At 36.6% G+C, this 15466-nt stretch overlaps 2 protein-coding genes across 3 annotated transcripts; both read right to left on the bottom strand.

Annotated features, from left to right (window-relative positions):
• Positions 1–1106: 1106 nt before the first annotated feature.
• On the bottom strand, positions 1107–4872 carry LOC132177664 (NHL domain-containing protein). Of its 2 annotated transcripts, none has more exons than XM_059590086.2 (7): positions 4487–4872; positions 4286–4366; positions 3987–4163; positions 3113–3283; positions 2668–2880; positions 2499–2587; positions 1107–2003 (listed from the first exon to the last, which is right to left on the bottom strand). In XM_059590086.2, the coding sequence occupies exons 1-7, from the start codon at positions 4569–4571 to the stop codon at positions 1341–1343; spliced, it is 1479 nt and encodes a 492-aa protein (XP_059446069.2). In that variant the 5' UTR covers positions 4572–4872; the 3' UTR covers positions 1107–1340. The 2 variants fall into 2 exon arrangements, with proteins under 2 accessions (XP_059446069.2, XP_059446068.2); XM_059590085.2 differs by having other exon boundaries at positions 1107–2009; positions 4487–4871.
• Positions 4873–8119: 3247 nt separating this feature from the next.
• Positions 8120–13825, bottom strand: LOC132177040 (putative alpha,alpha-trehalose-phosphate synthase [UDP-forming] 10). Its single transcript, XM_059589248.2, has 5 exons — positions 13605–13825; positions 13211–13270; positions 9273–11331; positions 8922–9195; positions 8120–8834 (listed from the first exon to the last, which is right to left on the bottom strand). The coding sequence occupies exons 3-5, from the start codon at positions 11246–11248 to the stop codon at positions 8511–8513; spliced, it is 2574 nt and encodes an 857-aa protein (XP_059445231.2). The 5' UTR covers positions 11249–11331; positions 13211–13270; positions 13605–13825; the 3' UTR covers positions 8120–8510.
• Positions 13826–15466: the final 1641 nt, after the last annotated feature.

Genomic DNA, 15466 nt, shown 5'->3' with positions numbered 1-15466 from the left:
ACGCTCAAACCCCATATACATCTTGATAAATTCGCTCAAACCCCACAAAGAGATGCATGTAATGATAAATCCTGGGGTGACAGGGCTACAGTCCAACAAAACGGCAGCTCATTGAAGCCTGCAGATGTGCCTGTCTTTTCACTGCCCCACTCTCAAGTGGGTGACTTGGCATTTAGCTACGAAGCATTCTCATTTGGCCAACTTTTGACTAAGTTGGCAGTAAAAATAGCGGCAAAAAAAAAAAAATTATTGACTTATTTATAAATGGCTTGCTGTTACAGTACTCGAGAAAGAAACTAGTTGACTGTATTTCATAAGTTTCTTGAGTACTCAAAATATTTTAAATAGAAGTGTAAAAGTAGATAGTCATAATAGAGAATGAGATGTAAATGTTTTGCAAAAGTGAATAATAAAATAAATATATATTATTTTTTAATTTTGGGAAAAATTGACAAATATCATATAGCCTTCTTCAAACCAGCTCACCGTGACAACATTAACGGACATGTTTTTTTTTTTTTTTTTTGTGAAAATGGCAGAATGTGAATTTATCAAGTGTCAACTCGTATGTGAATTTACAGAGGAAAAGCATGTTTCGTATGGTTCGAAAGAAGATATACAGGTATCCAGTTGAAAGGTGACAAATATTTGATGTGATAGACTCCCCTCTAGTTTGAAAAAATTTACGAGTTGAAGTACAAATCCTGCAGTGGATGTAATTTTGCTCACTTCTCTGGGATGAAATGCCTTCATGTCATTGGGAAATTGAACCCAGTGGGAAGGTATTGGGTCATCACAGTGAGTTTCATTTTCATGCATTTGATATATATAACAAGTTTGGGAAAAATGATCTAGAGGTATAACCTTCTATGAAGTCAGCTCCCTAAACTTTAAATTTCGTTAATTTACTCAAGGTTTCAATACTATAAAATTAATCTTTATGTTAGGCTTCCATGAACTTTCTAACGTCCATGCCACATAATACCCAATTAAAATCCAACACAACACAATAGTACAGTCAGCATATTTTCTCAGCGTCCGAACACTGGCTTTTGATGCCACATCAGCGCAACGTGGAAAAAAAGAGAAAAAAAAAAGACAGCAAATCACCCCAAAAACGGCCTTTTCTATAAAAATAATATGAAGCATTAGGGAGAAGCTCATCCTTGAATTTGAAAATAAGTTTTACAGGAGAGCCAGTGTTCACACAACGGCCTTCAATATTATGGCCGAGAGTAAGTAAATCTCCCACTTGCAAAGCTCCCAGCAGCAGCACCTATAACCTAAATTTTTAAGGGCCAATTTTCAGACGGAATAAGGTCAAAACTATGAGATCTCTTTTATGTATACGACGAATAGCCATGGCGATAGCCCATAGAATTACTTCGAGCACGAATGCTGTGATGATCAAGCATGGGATCTCCATAATCAACCGGCTTTATCACCGTAGCTTCGCGTTTTCCATCCTGCTCCTGAACTGCCCCAAAAACAATCTCACTGGTATTCTCACAGCTCTGCTCATAGTAAGTGTGTGGGATGGATGAATGATACCTATGATGATGCTGCTGTTTCTTCTGCTGAAGATCGCTATCCCACCCGTTAGAAAAAACTCGACTTTGCCGCAATTGGTGCATCTTTTCTGCATCCTTGGACATAAAAGCGTAGGTTTTACGTGGGGTGGGGGTTCTGGTGTCAATTGAAGGGGGCTCATCTTCATCAGGTATCACAAAGCTCTCCTGCATGGGCCAACCATTTGACTGCTTTTGTTGCTGCTGCTGATGGCTTTGATATTGATAGCTTAGTGGCTTCTTTCTAAACCCAGGAAATATTCCTCCCAGAATCTCCGCTACTGATGCCCCTGTGTTGACAAGAAGCTTTCCGATGGATCCAAAGAAGCCTTCTTCGTGCTTCTCCAGTTCATCTTCTGTTGGGATTAACGGTGGCCTGACTGACTTTAGAGGCTTCTGATATGAACTTGGCGGGATGATCGACTTTGTTGCATTCTGATCCTTCAAAAGCATGAGATAAAAGGTGAACGCATGTTTCATGTGTCAACAAAAATATTAGGAAACTTCTCTTTTGTTGCGGCGAAGACAATGTAGCATTCTGAACTACTAAAATTATATCCACTTTACTCTCGTGCTATACAGGGGATGCATATTATTAACCAAAGGGGGTGCAAAGCCAATGCTATTTCATGTAGTGACTTCCCTTTGAAAGGAAAAAAAGTACTCTCACTTCCCTACATCTTGCCGAATACAATTTGTTTGCAAGTAATATTTTCCCTTCAATACAAGATTTGAGAGTAGACTGGAAACTATTTCTGGAACTAAATTTTCAATTCCAAACATAGCCAACACAAAAGAATTACTGGACGAGTCTCTCTTGAATGAGATGTCAAACTGGCCTAAAATAATTTATGAGAATGTATTCATTTTATAGAGTGCAGAAGCCAAGAAATTACAAGTAAATAGAAGAAGAAAAGACTAAGTACTTACATTCTGGGAAGACACAATTGTACCCACTCTACGTTGCAGCAATGCGAGCATGTAACCAAAGAAGCCAGCCCCCACAAGCATTGCAATTCCTGTAATGATGAAAAAGAGTACATACTGATCAGTAGTGTAGAAAAACACTGAAGGATAAATTTTGGATAAATTAGCTTACCAAGAGGAAAACCATTTCCATATTGATAAGCACAATCATCAAAGTGGAGTTGGATCTCCCTGATAGCCTGGTTTCCTCTGTCTATGACAAGTAGGGAGCAACTGCTGCCAATGTAAACCACATCAAAGTCATTAGAAAATTTTGCATCTTCACTTGGTCCATCAACATGACCCCCTCCACGGGCCCATTTTCCTCCTGCAATCGTTGTAACCCCTGCAAGTAGAAATTCCAACCACATTAGAACAAATATAAATTCTCAAGTACAATACCAATATTAAGAATAACTTTATAATAATTTTTTAATATTTCTCTAATGATAATAAGAAAAAGATAAAGAATGATTGCTATGATTGGACGGAATCCTAAAATGTTTCCCAAAAAAAATTGCCATTCAAATTTCTTTTTGGCAGAGGGAATGGTTGAATGTGATACATATAGCATTTACCAGCATCGCTTATCTTCCTAATAGCCATATTCATAGTGTCTGCGATATAAATGTTTCCTCTGTCATCAACTGTAAGCCCCTTTGGCTGGTTCATCCTCATCTCTCTGGGTTTCCCATCTACATGTCCAGAATAACCTTCAGGGGATCCTGCTACCAGTTTTGGTCTGCTATCTGCAGTTTTCCAATGTAATTAAGAGTCATTATAAGTAAAGAAAAAATGTGCACATAAAAAGGTCAGTCATATCAGAAAAATTATATGAGTGGAGTTCAGTATTTTAACTACAGGAGAAGCATGGTCTTAATGTCTTAGATCCAACACAGTTAAAAGCATTAAAAAGTGAAACATCCCAGATGCCCATTTGCTTAGACAACTGTTCATCGTCTGAAGGTATCAGAATGGTCGAATCTGAAAGAATTGCATTACTACGAGAGTAGAACGTGTTACATAGTAAATGAAGCACATTTTAGGGTCTAATTTACTCCAATTTTATCATAAGATACAGTATATAATCCACAACGATAGAAGGAGGTACTTTTCACTTATTTGATTAGACACTGACTTTTGCTAGCATTGTATACACAATACATTAATTTTGAGCTTCAAATACACACAATTCTAAGCAATACATGACAAGAGGCCATAACCGAACAAATCAACAATCCAAATCCAGTAAGAAGAAGCAGAGCCTTTGTGGTTAATGTTTCTACAAACAAATTAAACCGATAAAATTTCAGAATAAGATGGCTACCAGAGGCAGAAACTTAACAGAAAAACACACCCAAAACAACAATTTCCAACAAAAATACAAATGACTCCAATAAAACAAGATCAACCAAGCAATATTTCCAAGCCATTACGTAAGCACCCACTTACAGAGAGAAAGAGACGCAGATATTCTATAGAGATTACTATTAGCAGAGTCCAGAATCAAAAGCTCTCCACTGGGCAACACCTCAACCGAGTAAGGCTCAATTCCAAGCTTGCTTCCATCAAACACCGTCTCCACAGTATACCCACTCTCAAACTTCATCATCGGGCGGCCAGAAATCGCTGCATACACAAATCCCATGAACCCCACCATTTCAGACTACATCTCCATAAACCCTTCCATCGAAAACAAAAATCCAGAACAGAGAACAAAAGAGAATGTAGCTGCCACCAGAGATCTATACCTGTTTTGGTGGTTGCTTTGAATGACCACAACCATTTCATAAACACAGGCACAGCATTTGAGAAAAACCCACTGACAATCTCTGTACCAAACAAGAAAAAAAAGAAGATACGTAGCACAGTGACAGTCAGATCAAACAAAAAGCAAGCATTTTTCAGTTCAAACACACATAGAAATACACATACAAAATAGGCTCACTCACTTGCAGGAGAAGTAGCAGAAGCTGCTGAGACACCTCCAAAAAGAAGCAAGAGAGCGAGACCCAGAACCAGTACATTCTTGCCCATCACTTCTATACTCAAAATGAACCCCAGGAACAGCTCAGAACTACAAGATTTAAGCTTTCAGCATCCCCAGAAACCCTAATGCACAAGCAGGAAGTGGGTCTGATATGGAGCAAGAGAAACGCTCTTCAGTGTATATGAATGAGCAAAAAGCACTGCGTTTTGAGCGTGAGAGTGAAAGATCAGAAAGATGAAAGAGACAAGGGAAAAAGAGAGAGAAAAAGAAGTGCAAAAGCAAAGCGAGGAGGAGGCGATCAGTGGGGACAGTGTGTTTAGCGAGTGAGGGTGAGAGAGAATCATATGCTCTGTTCACTGTGGATGATTTAATCCCTTGAATAATAATTTTTCTTGTTTACACATTGAGATTTGAGAGTTATAAATTATAATATCAACCAGCAATCTCACATTTATTCCCTCCCTACCTAAGTTCTCCTGTGGTTTTCAAACATGAGCTTTTGTTGGGCACTAGATTCTCTCCTTGGCTCATTTATTGGCTCTTCCTTCATTTATGCTCACTTTTTTCTTTTCCTGCCCCTTTTGTAACCCCTGATCTCATTTTTAAGGTTAATTTAATCGGTTGTGAATTACGCCTAATAAAACAGAGGTTATTAGTTCTAATCCTCCTCCCCTACTTTTGTGTGAACATGTCAAAAATAAAAGAAAAAGAAAAAAATCCTAATCCCAATTTTAGCTAAAATTTAAAGATTAATAGTTTATACAGACAGAGCATGTGATTTATAAATTTTATATTTTATATTAATTATTTATTAAGTAAAACCGAACTTTATAAATAATTAATATGATTTAACAAGAGTTGAAAGGGCTCAGCCAATTGGATGATCAATTGGTTTGATGACAAATCCCTTCTCAACTTGAGTGCTAAATAACTAGAAATGAGTGCTATAATGTTTCATGGCAGAAATAATAATGTATTATTATTAGGCCCTCTTTTGTGTTTATTGCCTTTGCTTCTACTCTTTTCGACCTAATGTACCATGTTTAATTGTTTATGTTTATTGCTATGCTTTTTAGCTTGCTTAGTATCAAAATAAAAAAAGAACAAGAGAATGATTGTTTTAAAAAAAGTTCTGTTTTTGATGTTATTTAAAAATAAAAACAATTATCATATTTTTTTATAAATGTTTTATGGTTTGTTGCTTCTTAATATATATATAATTTCTGTTTTTTTTTTTTTTCAAATTCTAAAATTATTGTTTTTTTTTTTCTTTGTTTTCAACTTTTGATCGCATTATGTGCTTGCTTTGTTCTTAAAAATGAATCATATCTTTGTTCAATTATACTAAAGTGGCCATTTTCTTAATGGTTTTCCATTCAAATGAGAGTGCATAATAGCATTAGCCAGCACCCCACCACGCACCAGTGCTCTTGTTTACGTGTACCTGTGTGGTCTCGCAAAACTAACCCTTCTTCTTATTTTTGGCACTATCCACCAAAACTGTTCGGTGGCGGTTGTAAGATTTGTCCCCTATTACTTTACCTCTCGTCGCATCATTAACTCATCTCCTGAAATTTGTGTAAAAGACAAGTCCAAAATATATATATATATATATATATAAATTATAATTTAATTTAATTTCTAATAATATTGAATTCAAAATATAATAGTGATTTTAACCATCACGTTAAAGAGAGTGTTGAGAGTGAAAACGTATATCATAAGAAACAGAGAAAAGGTGCACACTTGCACAGATAATAAGCTTCCTATATGAATACTGGTAGGGACCATCTTTTATCCTCTTAAAATTAGCATGGCTTTCAAAATCATTATTGGTCCCTAACATTACCGCTTCCTATATTGCCTACCAAAAATCTAAATCCTATTAAAAAAAACCCTTTACAGTCCCCCTTAATCTCCTGCACTTAATGAAGGAAATGTAAGGTGTCAAAATGAAGTTTAAGGGGTCAAAATCTGGAGGGGTGACCCAGCAGCCAGTCGTCATGGCCTGAGTTCAGGACAGGCCTAGACTGCCTAGTCATAAACCACGATAGCGCTGACGCCAGGATGGGCTTGACAATGGCAACATGCCAACAACTGCAAGCTTGCACTTTATTACTTTTTACTTATAAACCTCAATGTGAATGTAATCAGCCACATATTCTTAATGCAATATGCATGAAAAGAAAACTGGGTCAATTTATCTAATTTCAGGCTACAACTTGGGAGATACTAATATTTAAGCATAATATGAGATAAAATATAAAACTAACTAAATAAATAAACAATGAAAAAAGTGTTGAAAGTAAGGTGAAGCTATAATTCCCAATGACTATCAAAATGTTTCTAATACTAATTTTGAGAATTTATTTCTTTCACAAAAATAAAAAAATAAAAAATAAAAAAATAGAGAGTATAAAATTGAAAAAAATAGAGAAAATGTATGAGAAACCAACATTAAATCAGTAATTGTATATGGATTACAATGATTTACTTTACTTAATACAAATATTATAATGAAAAAAAATTAAAAATCAATTCATGAGGTGATCGACGATTAAACTGTATTGGAAACTCGCCGACACATTGGGTGACCCATTCCATATATCATATTCATTTGTCCCATTTTGGCAATCAGATTATACATTGTAGCCTGACATATATTTGGTAAAAGGTCTGTGATTATGATTCCATGGAAATTTTTTGAAGGCTAAATGGCTAATACCAAATACAAGTCATTGATGGAACAACTTCCTTTGATGTCTGTTTGTTTTGACATGTTCGAAAGAGAACCTTTGACGTTGATAAGTGATGGCCCGTCTTATTCCCAATTTTTTTTTTCTCTTTATGGGATTCCTTCCCCAACTATCACCCATCCTTTTTTTTTTTTACAACTATTTCTTCATCCACTCGGAAAATTTGGCAAATGAAAACTGCTCTCCTAATATAGTTATTATTATAATTCCTATACAAATTTATGTCACATAATACAATATGAGGAGCACTGATTGGAAGCACGCGTCGTGCGTGGCACGCCCACGCACAACAGTGCAAATTTTTTTTTTTTTTTTTAAAAAATTTTTTTTGCACGCAGCGTTCATTCTGTTTATCTTTACCCCAATATGAGTAACAAAATTAGATTGCAATTCTCTGACCGAATTCCTGGCACTCAGGCTTCGTCGGGACCTTTTCGGCACTTCAAAACCCGGAGTCCCCACTTGAATTCCTTTAGAATTTGGAGAGAGTTCTTTAAAAATAAATGTAAAAATTACATGCTAAGGACAAATATCATATTAATAAATTAAGTACAAATAAACGCCAATTTACTAAAACTTTGTCCGTTAAGTTGTTTAATTGCTGCTATGAGATCTTTTTTCCTTTAAAAACAAATCGGGAAGTAAATAACCGAGCATCTTCACTACAGAAAACGAAACTGGTCAGACATAAAAACTGAGTAAAATTATTTACAAGAGATAGTCAATTCAGAACCACTTAAATCAGATTATTTAGATCACACTACAACAGGAGTCGGGAGATAATATGATTAGATTAGTCATTAAAAAAAAAATAATAAAAAAAAAAAAAGGTGGTGGGGTAAGAAAGAATGGACTCATATATCTCATCAGATCAAACTGCAATAACGTATTGTGACAAGTGTAACTATACAACGTAGCGGTGCCCTATCAATAAAAACAGCCAATTTATAGACATTTGGAAATCTAATCCCGCGGCCAACTGGCGTAGATACAAGATGTCACCATATACAACGACAAAGTGCTGTCAACTTCTCCATGATATCCTGACAAGCCAACCAAAACAACTTGTAGCAAAGGTTCAGGAGCTCACAAAGGATATGAACTGCATCATTGCATCAGATTTACCAAAACTTCTCTCCTGATTCAAATAAGAGATCCCTCCGAGCAAAACAATGGTTTTCAAGTATATGGAACTCATGTATCTGTGCCAAGCACTCCGCTCTAACTAACTCAAACAGAACTCTCAAAAGAAACCTGGATATGAGCAAGATGCCGAGGTTTTGGGCTTGAGGCAGTAGCAAGTCCTTGAAGCATTTTCACGACGTCAGTAGCATCTTCAAGATAATACTTAGCCTTGCTTGGTTTTCGGCCAACAGTGCAAGCAAATATCTCCGGAGCTGCAGGCAAGGATGGACTAGAGACTGTGCTTAATATGCTCTCAAACATATCTTCATCAGATCTATCATCTCCAATGCACATCACAAAATCCGGGGGGTTCCCACTATTGACCATTCTCAGAAGAACCTTTTCAGCAACCAACCCTTTGCTCACTCCCTGTGCATGTCACAACACTTTGATGAGAATTTTCACTCCAGATTCATGTGTAAAAAAACAAGAAAAAGGCGCAGGAATCAAACATACCTGGGGCTTAACTTCCACAATATGCTGGCCCCTGTTAACAACTGCAGGTTCATTAGCAAGTACACTTTCCAGATGATCCAACAACTCCTTGGCTTGACAAGATCCAAAGTCAGGGTCTGCATCTTGATGGTGCCATACCAGAGCACTCTCTTTAACCTCCATGTTAGAGCCATCAGTTGCTTCTGTATACAATCTCATCACAGGATCCACAATATTTTTCCAATCAAGATCAGCAGAAACTGGACTGGTTTCCCATTCAGAGGATCGATTCCACCTGCAACAAGAACCTCAGTTTCTTTAGAATAGCAATTCAAGAGTCCAACTGGACTTCAAAGCACATTAATAACATACCTTAAGAAGTATCCATGTTCGGCTGCTATTCCCAGCATCTCACATGGAGCAAACCACTCACTCAGAGAACTCCGCCCCCTCCCGCTTACAATAAATACATTGTTCTTGGGATCTTTGCAAAGAACATTCAGAACAGAGATGACTTCAGCACTGGGGGTTTTAATAATAGAAGTTTGGGGAACAACAGTACCGTCATAGTCCAGAAATATTGCTCTTCTGTCAGTTCTTCTGTATGCGGAGACAATGTGATCAATGGACAACTTCCTAAATCCAGGTGAAAGGGAAACAACTCTAAATCCCAGACCCAAGCCAATCCCCCAGCAACGTTTACTGTAATGACCTTGGCACGCTCTCTCTAAGTCCTGCATAAAGCTGCGAGCCCAATAAGCTACATCATGAGAGCTCACATACCTATAGTGTTTCTCATGCCGCAATTGCTTCTCAGAATTGCGCATGGTGATGGCTGATTCCAGGGCATCAGCCACAGCATCAATGTCCCAAGGGTTAACCCTGATTGCTCCACTCAAAGAAGGTGAGCAGCCAATGAATTCAGACACAACAAGCATGCTTGTCCTAGGAGAATCGGACTTTCTACCCATAGCTTCATCCATACATGGAGTACCCTGCCTACAAACAATATACTTGTAAGGTACCAAGTTCATACCGTCCCTCACAGCATTCACTATGCAACATTCTGCTACAGCATAATAGGCAGACTTCTCAAATCGTGGAACATGACGATCAATTAAAATCACTGGCTCATAATTAGGTGAACCATAAACCTCATTAATCCTTTCGGCAGTTAAATATGTTTCTCTCCTTGCTTCCTGGACATCTTTCCCTGAGCCCCTTGCAGGATTCACTATTTGAACCAGAACAATCTTGCCTTGCAGCTCTGGACGCTGCTGCAATAGCTGTTCGACAGCTAGAAGTTTCAGGCTGATGCCTTTAAATATGTCCATGTCATCAACACCAAGAATAACCTTTTTCCCCTTAAACTGTTCCTGAATTTCTTTAATTTTAGCAGATGTTGAGGGAAGATTCAGCACAGATTCGAGCCGACCCATATGTACACCTACAGGTAGAATTTTGATATAAACTGTGCGGCCAAAGTAATCAAGTCCAATGTGTCCACGCTTTGATTCATAGTCCAGGCCCAACATTCTACTGCAGCATGAGAGGAAGTGTCGTGCATAATCGAATGTGTGGAAACCAATTAGATCACAGTTTAGCAGTCCCCTCAAAATTTCATCCCGAACCGGCAAAGTTCGGTATATCTCTGATGATGGAAATGGGCTGTGGAGAAAGAATCCAAGCCGGACTCGATTGTACCGCTTCCTCAAAAATGTTGGGAGAACCATTAAGTGATAATCATGAACCCAAACAGAATCATCCTCGGGATTAAGTATTTCCATAACCTTGTCTGCAAATATTTTGTTTGCAGAAACATAGGCCTGCCAAAGCAAGCGGTCAAAGCGATCACCATGATCTGGGCACATAGGTAGCATATAATGAAAAAGAGGCCAAAGTTGTTGCTTACAGAACCCAAGATAAAACTTTTTCTGGAGGTCATGGGGTAGAAATGTAGGCACACAATTGAAATCCTCAAGCAGGGTTTGTGCAACCTCATCTTGTTCATTAGCATCTATTTCAACCTTAAGAGAACCCACATAAAGTACCTCTGTCTCGGGAGAGAAACCATCCGTCAATTGTAAATAAAGTGAATCCTTGTCCAAGCTGAAGCACCATTTGTCAGTTTCTGTATCTCTTTTGGCATGCAAAGGTAGCATATTTGCCACTATAATTTTCCTCTCACGACAAACATCTGAATCCCCATCATTACTGCCATAACCATCCACGTCAGAAATGACACCTGGAGCAGTCATCACCCGAGGAAGAACTCGGGGTGTATGAGGAACATCCAATAGGTCTCCAGAAGCCAAGTCTAAGAAGTTTATATAGGATCTTGATGCCATGAATGAATATTCAGAGAATCCTTCCTACTTAATCATCCAGAACACTTCCTAATGGAATCTTTTCAGCAGAGGTATCCAAAAACCTAGAGAGAGAGAGAAAAAAAAAAAAAAAAAACCCAGATTTCCCACGTCAGTAAGTTGTTGACAATACAACTTCACAATCCACATAGAAATTTTAAATTCGTCCAAATATATCATATAAGCATAAAAAATAAATTAAAACATCTGTAATTTGATTGCACAAATGTAGTATCAGCATAACCATTCAGAATTTTCATAATTCCACTTACTAGAATAAATTCAAGCAACCACCATCCACCAATGTACTTCGAGAATTAGTTGAAAAACAAATGAATAGAAAAAAGGCACAATAAAAGTGGAGTGTTCCCGAAAGAAACAATTTCAACACGGTCCAGCAAGGCAATGTTCAGAAAATCAGAATGGCATTTAACCGTATTTACCAACACCATACACAATTCAGCACAATAGAAGTTGAATATCATATCGAGAACTCATGAGTAAAATTTGAAGCCATCATGCCTGAAATATCTTGTTAAAAATGACGTCAGAGAGAGATGGCCCAGACCATATAATCGTCAGCCTAATCGTAACTTTCATATACATGCTAAAGCTAAAAATTAGAGAGCAGATGTCTTTCCCATTTTCCTCCTCACCATCTGTCCAGATGTCTTAAACCAATCCACAAGGTACCACCCAGCTTAAGAAGTGTTCCCTTGAATTTAATAGGCTACCTGTATATGAACATCATAATAGGATGATACAACTAATCTGTAATTCCTTCAAGCGATTTCCTCCCTAGCTGTAATTCTATTTCTCCTGAATTCTCTTGCTCCAGTAATGGGCCACACTTTCAATTCACTTGATTAGATCTCAAATTTATCAAGGAGTATGAAAGAACAATATTGATCTCAAATTTATCAAGTTCAGACACATTACATGATTTCACGTCACTCTTGTAAACATTTTTTGAATTACCATACAATTTCCAAATTATTTGTGAAATTCCAAATTCATTGGTAGGGCTGCGACAAGGCAAGCTGATCGGCTTGGAGACCAACCCCGGTAAGCCCAACCTTTTCAACCTCAAGCTTTAACCCAATCCAAATCGACATTGAGCTGTACATAGGTATCGATGGCTATATTTTTTTGGAGTCAACTCCAAGCGAATTTTTCATTATGGTGGTGACTTCATTCTATAGCAATGCTTAAAGAAGCTAGCTAGCTTTATTCCATAGCCTATTGAATATGATCCAAAAATCCTATTAAAAAAAATTACCATGGTCTGAAGCATCACAATCTACTATTGTTATCACATACAATGTTCTACACAAATAATAAAAACTAGAAAATCCTGTTATCAACCACAATCATTCCAGCCAAACCAACATAATAGCATGCTTAGACAAGCAATCCTGAGGGAGTTGCTGGACATTAACGTAGATAATTGTTTAGGCTCCTACCCCCACAAAATAATGAACCAGAATTTCCACCTTTCCACCACCTCTGAACGATGACAAAGATTATAAGTGAAGAAATCTAAAATTCACTTCTTGTAAAAATGACCTGAATAATAAAAAAAAAAATTAAAAAAAAAAATCCCTGGGAGGGGGAAAGAATCTTCTAAGGTTTATATTTTATTCATATTAATCTTGAATTTTATTTTTTTATTTTTTTGCACAAAATAAGGCTTTTCTGAAGTTATCTTTAGTCAAGTATAGTTTTCACGGAAAGTATTTTCCGCCAAAACAAACAGAGCCTCGGAGACCAGTAGAGAACTCTGATAATTCATAAACCAAAACAGTAGAGTAATAACCAATAAGCGACGCGGACAGAACGCAGTTGACGATGAGAGCTATCCACTAAGACAAACCTCCTAGATCTCAGCGTCTCAGAAAAACACCCCAAGACTACGTTATGATACTGAAAATCCAAGGACCTTACCTGAAACAAATTCAATCCGATGTCATCCAAGCCTTTGCGACGCCCTAATCAAATAATTTCCTGCCAAAAGCATCGAAATTATACCCACAGAACTCCAAGAAACCAAACATATATCCAAATACACATCCGCGCACACAACTATATTGACATATGTATGTGAATGCTTTTAAAAGAATCAACAAAATCACTCTAACCCCCGTTTGGTTGTCAAGAAAACAAAACGAAGCAAAACTATTTTAACTCTCGTGCATATACAAATATGCATACATACATACACATATTTATGTAATTTCCGATGAAACATCTGAGATCAGAACGTTCCATTTCTTTTTATTTTCCAACATTTTCTCAGCAACCAAACGAGGCGTAAAGGAAAATTCGTGGAAACTCATACCAAGTCAACCGTAGATCGGAGAAGAAGAAAACACGAGCTTCAAGGGTCAAGAATCCGAGCCTTTGAAAACCGGCGATCGGAGAGGGTGGAGCGGGTTGAAAAAACCGGCAACTTTTCGGTGAATGATGGCGGTGGGGTTTGGAACGAAGAAAGATCGAAATGTGAAAAATGAGAGTTTTATTATATTTCGGGGAGAGAGAAATTATAGACTGGGATAATTATAGTCTCTGATAAGCTTTACCTCGGTTTGGCTTTTTATTACACCTTCTTTGGGCTTTGGATTGCGTTTCCAATTTTCAACTCTGTCCGAAAATTACCAGAATATCCCTTTTTTTTTTCTTTATCCGATTTGTCAACTGTTTGAAAAGACGCTGGTGTGGTGCCCCTTTCTTTATCTGGTGCTTCTCGGAAAGTATCAAAAGGGTTATTATTCTGGATTGGACAATTTTTTTTTTTTCCCAAAATAAAATTAAACTTTTAAATTATTATTGGGTTGTAGCAATTTCTTTTGAGAAGTGAACGAATTTTAAAAAATTTCTAAACTACGTAGTAAGGGTTTTTAAATTAAAAAAATGTAATTTTTTTTTTCTTGTCTGTCATTTGCGGTTTGTTATCAGTTTGAAATTTTTTTTGAGTTCATTTGTTTGGCTTCCTAACACTTCTCATTTCTTCTAACTTACTCTTTAAAAGTGTCGTGCGTCCTTTAAGCATGTAAAAAGCACATAAGTTTTTTTAAAAAAATAAGCTATTAAAAAAGCATGTGAGAACTAACTAAAAAACGTATGCTATTAAAAAAATATGTGTTTCTCTCATGCTAAGAGACACGAAACATTTAGGGAGTGGGATAAAATAATTTTCCTATAATCCAGTTTGTAAAACATCTATGTCCAACAAAAAATATTTGAAATATTATATTTTTCATTATAAGTGGCTTACAAGTTATTATGACAATGGATAACAAGTCAAATATATATATATATATATATTTTAAGGGGAAAAATTCAATACTCATTCATTGATAAAATGTCGCGAGCAAGAGTTCTTACAATAGAACAAAAAGCTCTGAAAGCAAATCATAGCCGAAGCTAAACTTACATACATCAACAACATATCAATCAACCACTACAAAACATTCGCTAACTTAGGACTACTCATCAGGTTTAAAAAGAGATCTACACAAAACAGACACCTTCCAATACATAGGTAGCGCTTATTCCTTGACCTTAAGAGTAAAAAACCCCCAAACTGAAACTCTTCCTTCTCGACCCGATAGTCAGGATATCGTTTTATATCCACAACTCAAGGGTTTAGACCCAAGCAGCAACATGCAGATGAAAGAGAGGACAGAGCCTTATTACAAGCAAAAAACATAAAAGAAAAACATACAAGTAAATAAAAAGATAAAACGGAAATACAAGCAAACGTAGGGGAAAAAAAAACTAAGTGGATAACGGCAGCCGGAAGAGAGCCAATCATGTACGAGTCAAATAATTAAAAGTATATGGTTGACAACTTAATAGTTAATTAATTAAGTTCAAAGTCATAATTTTTTATTAATCATTTTATTAATTATAGACCATCACGTCGATTTGTAAATGACTTTATAGTAAATGTTGTAGCCTTATATTTTTAATATTATTAAAAATACATATGAGAGTTATATGCTTCAAGGGGAAATGCCAATTTAGTACACAATTTGGAAAAAATATAATTACAACATAATTAGGAAGAAAACTTTGTTCTTATATGTTTTAGAAAGAAAAGAAAAAATTCCTTCAAACTGGGTTGAAATTTTTTTCTCCAATCCAACCTATTAAATTGACATGTTTATTTAAAATCCATGTAATTCTCAAAATACATGT

The sequence above is a fragment of the Corylus avellana genome, chromosome 4, assembly GCF_965113065.1.
Source record: "Corylus avellana chromosome 4, dhCorAvel1.hap1.2, whole genome shotgun sequence".
NCBI classification, from domain to species: domain Eukaryota; kingdom Viridiplantae; phylum Streptophyta; class Magnoliopsida; order Fagales; family Betulaceae; genus Corylus; species Corylus avellana.
Note: the sequence above shows the minus strand (reverse complement) of the source record. Positions and strands in the feature narration are given on the sequence as shown.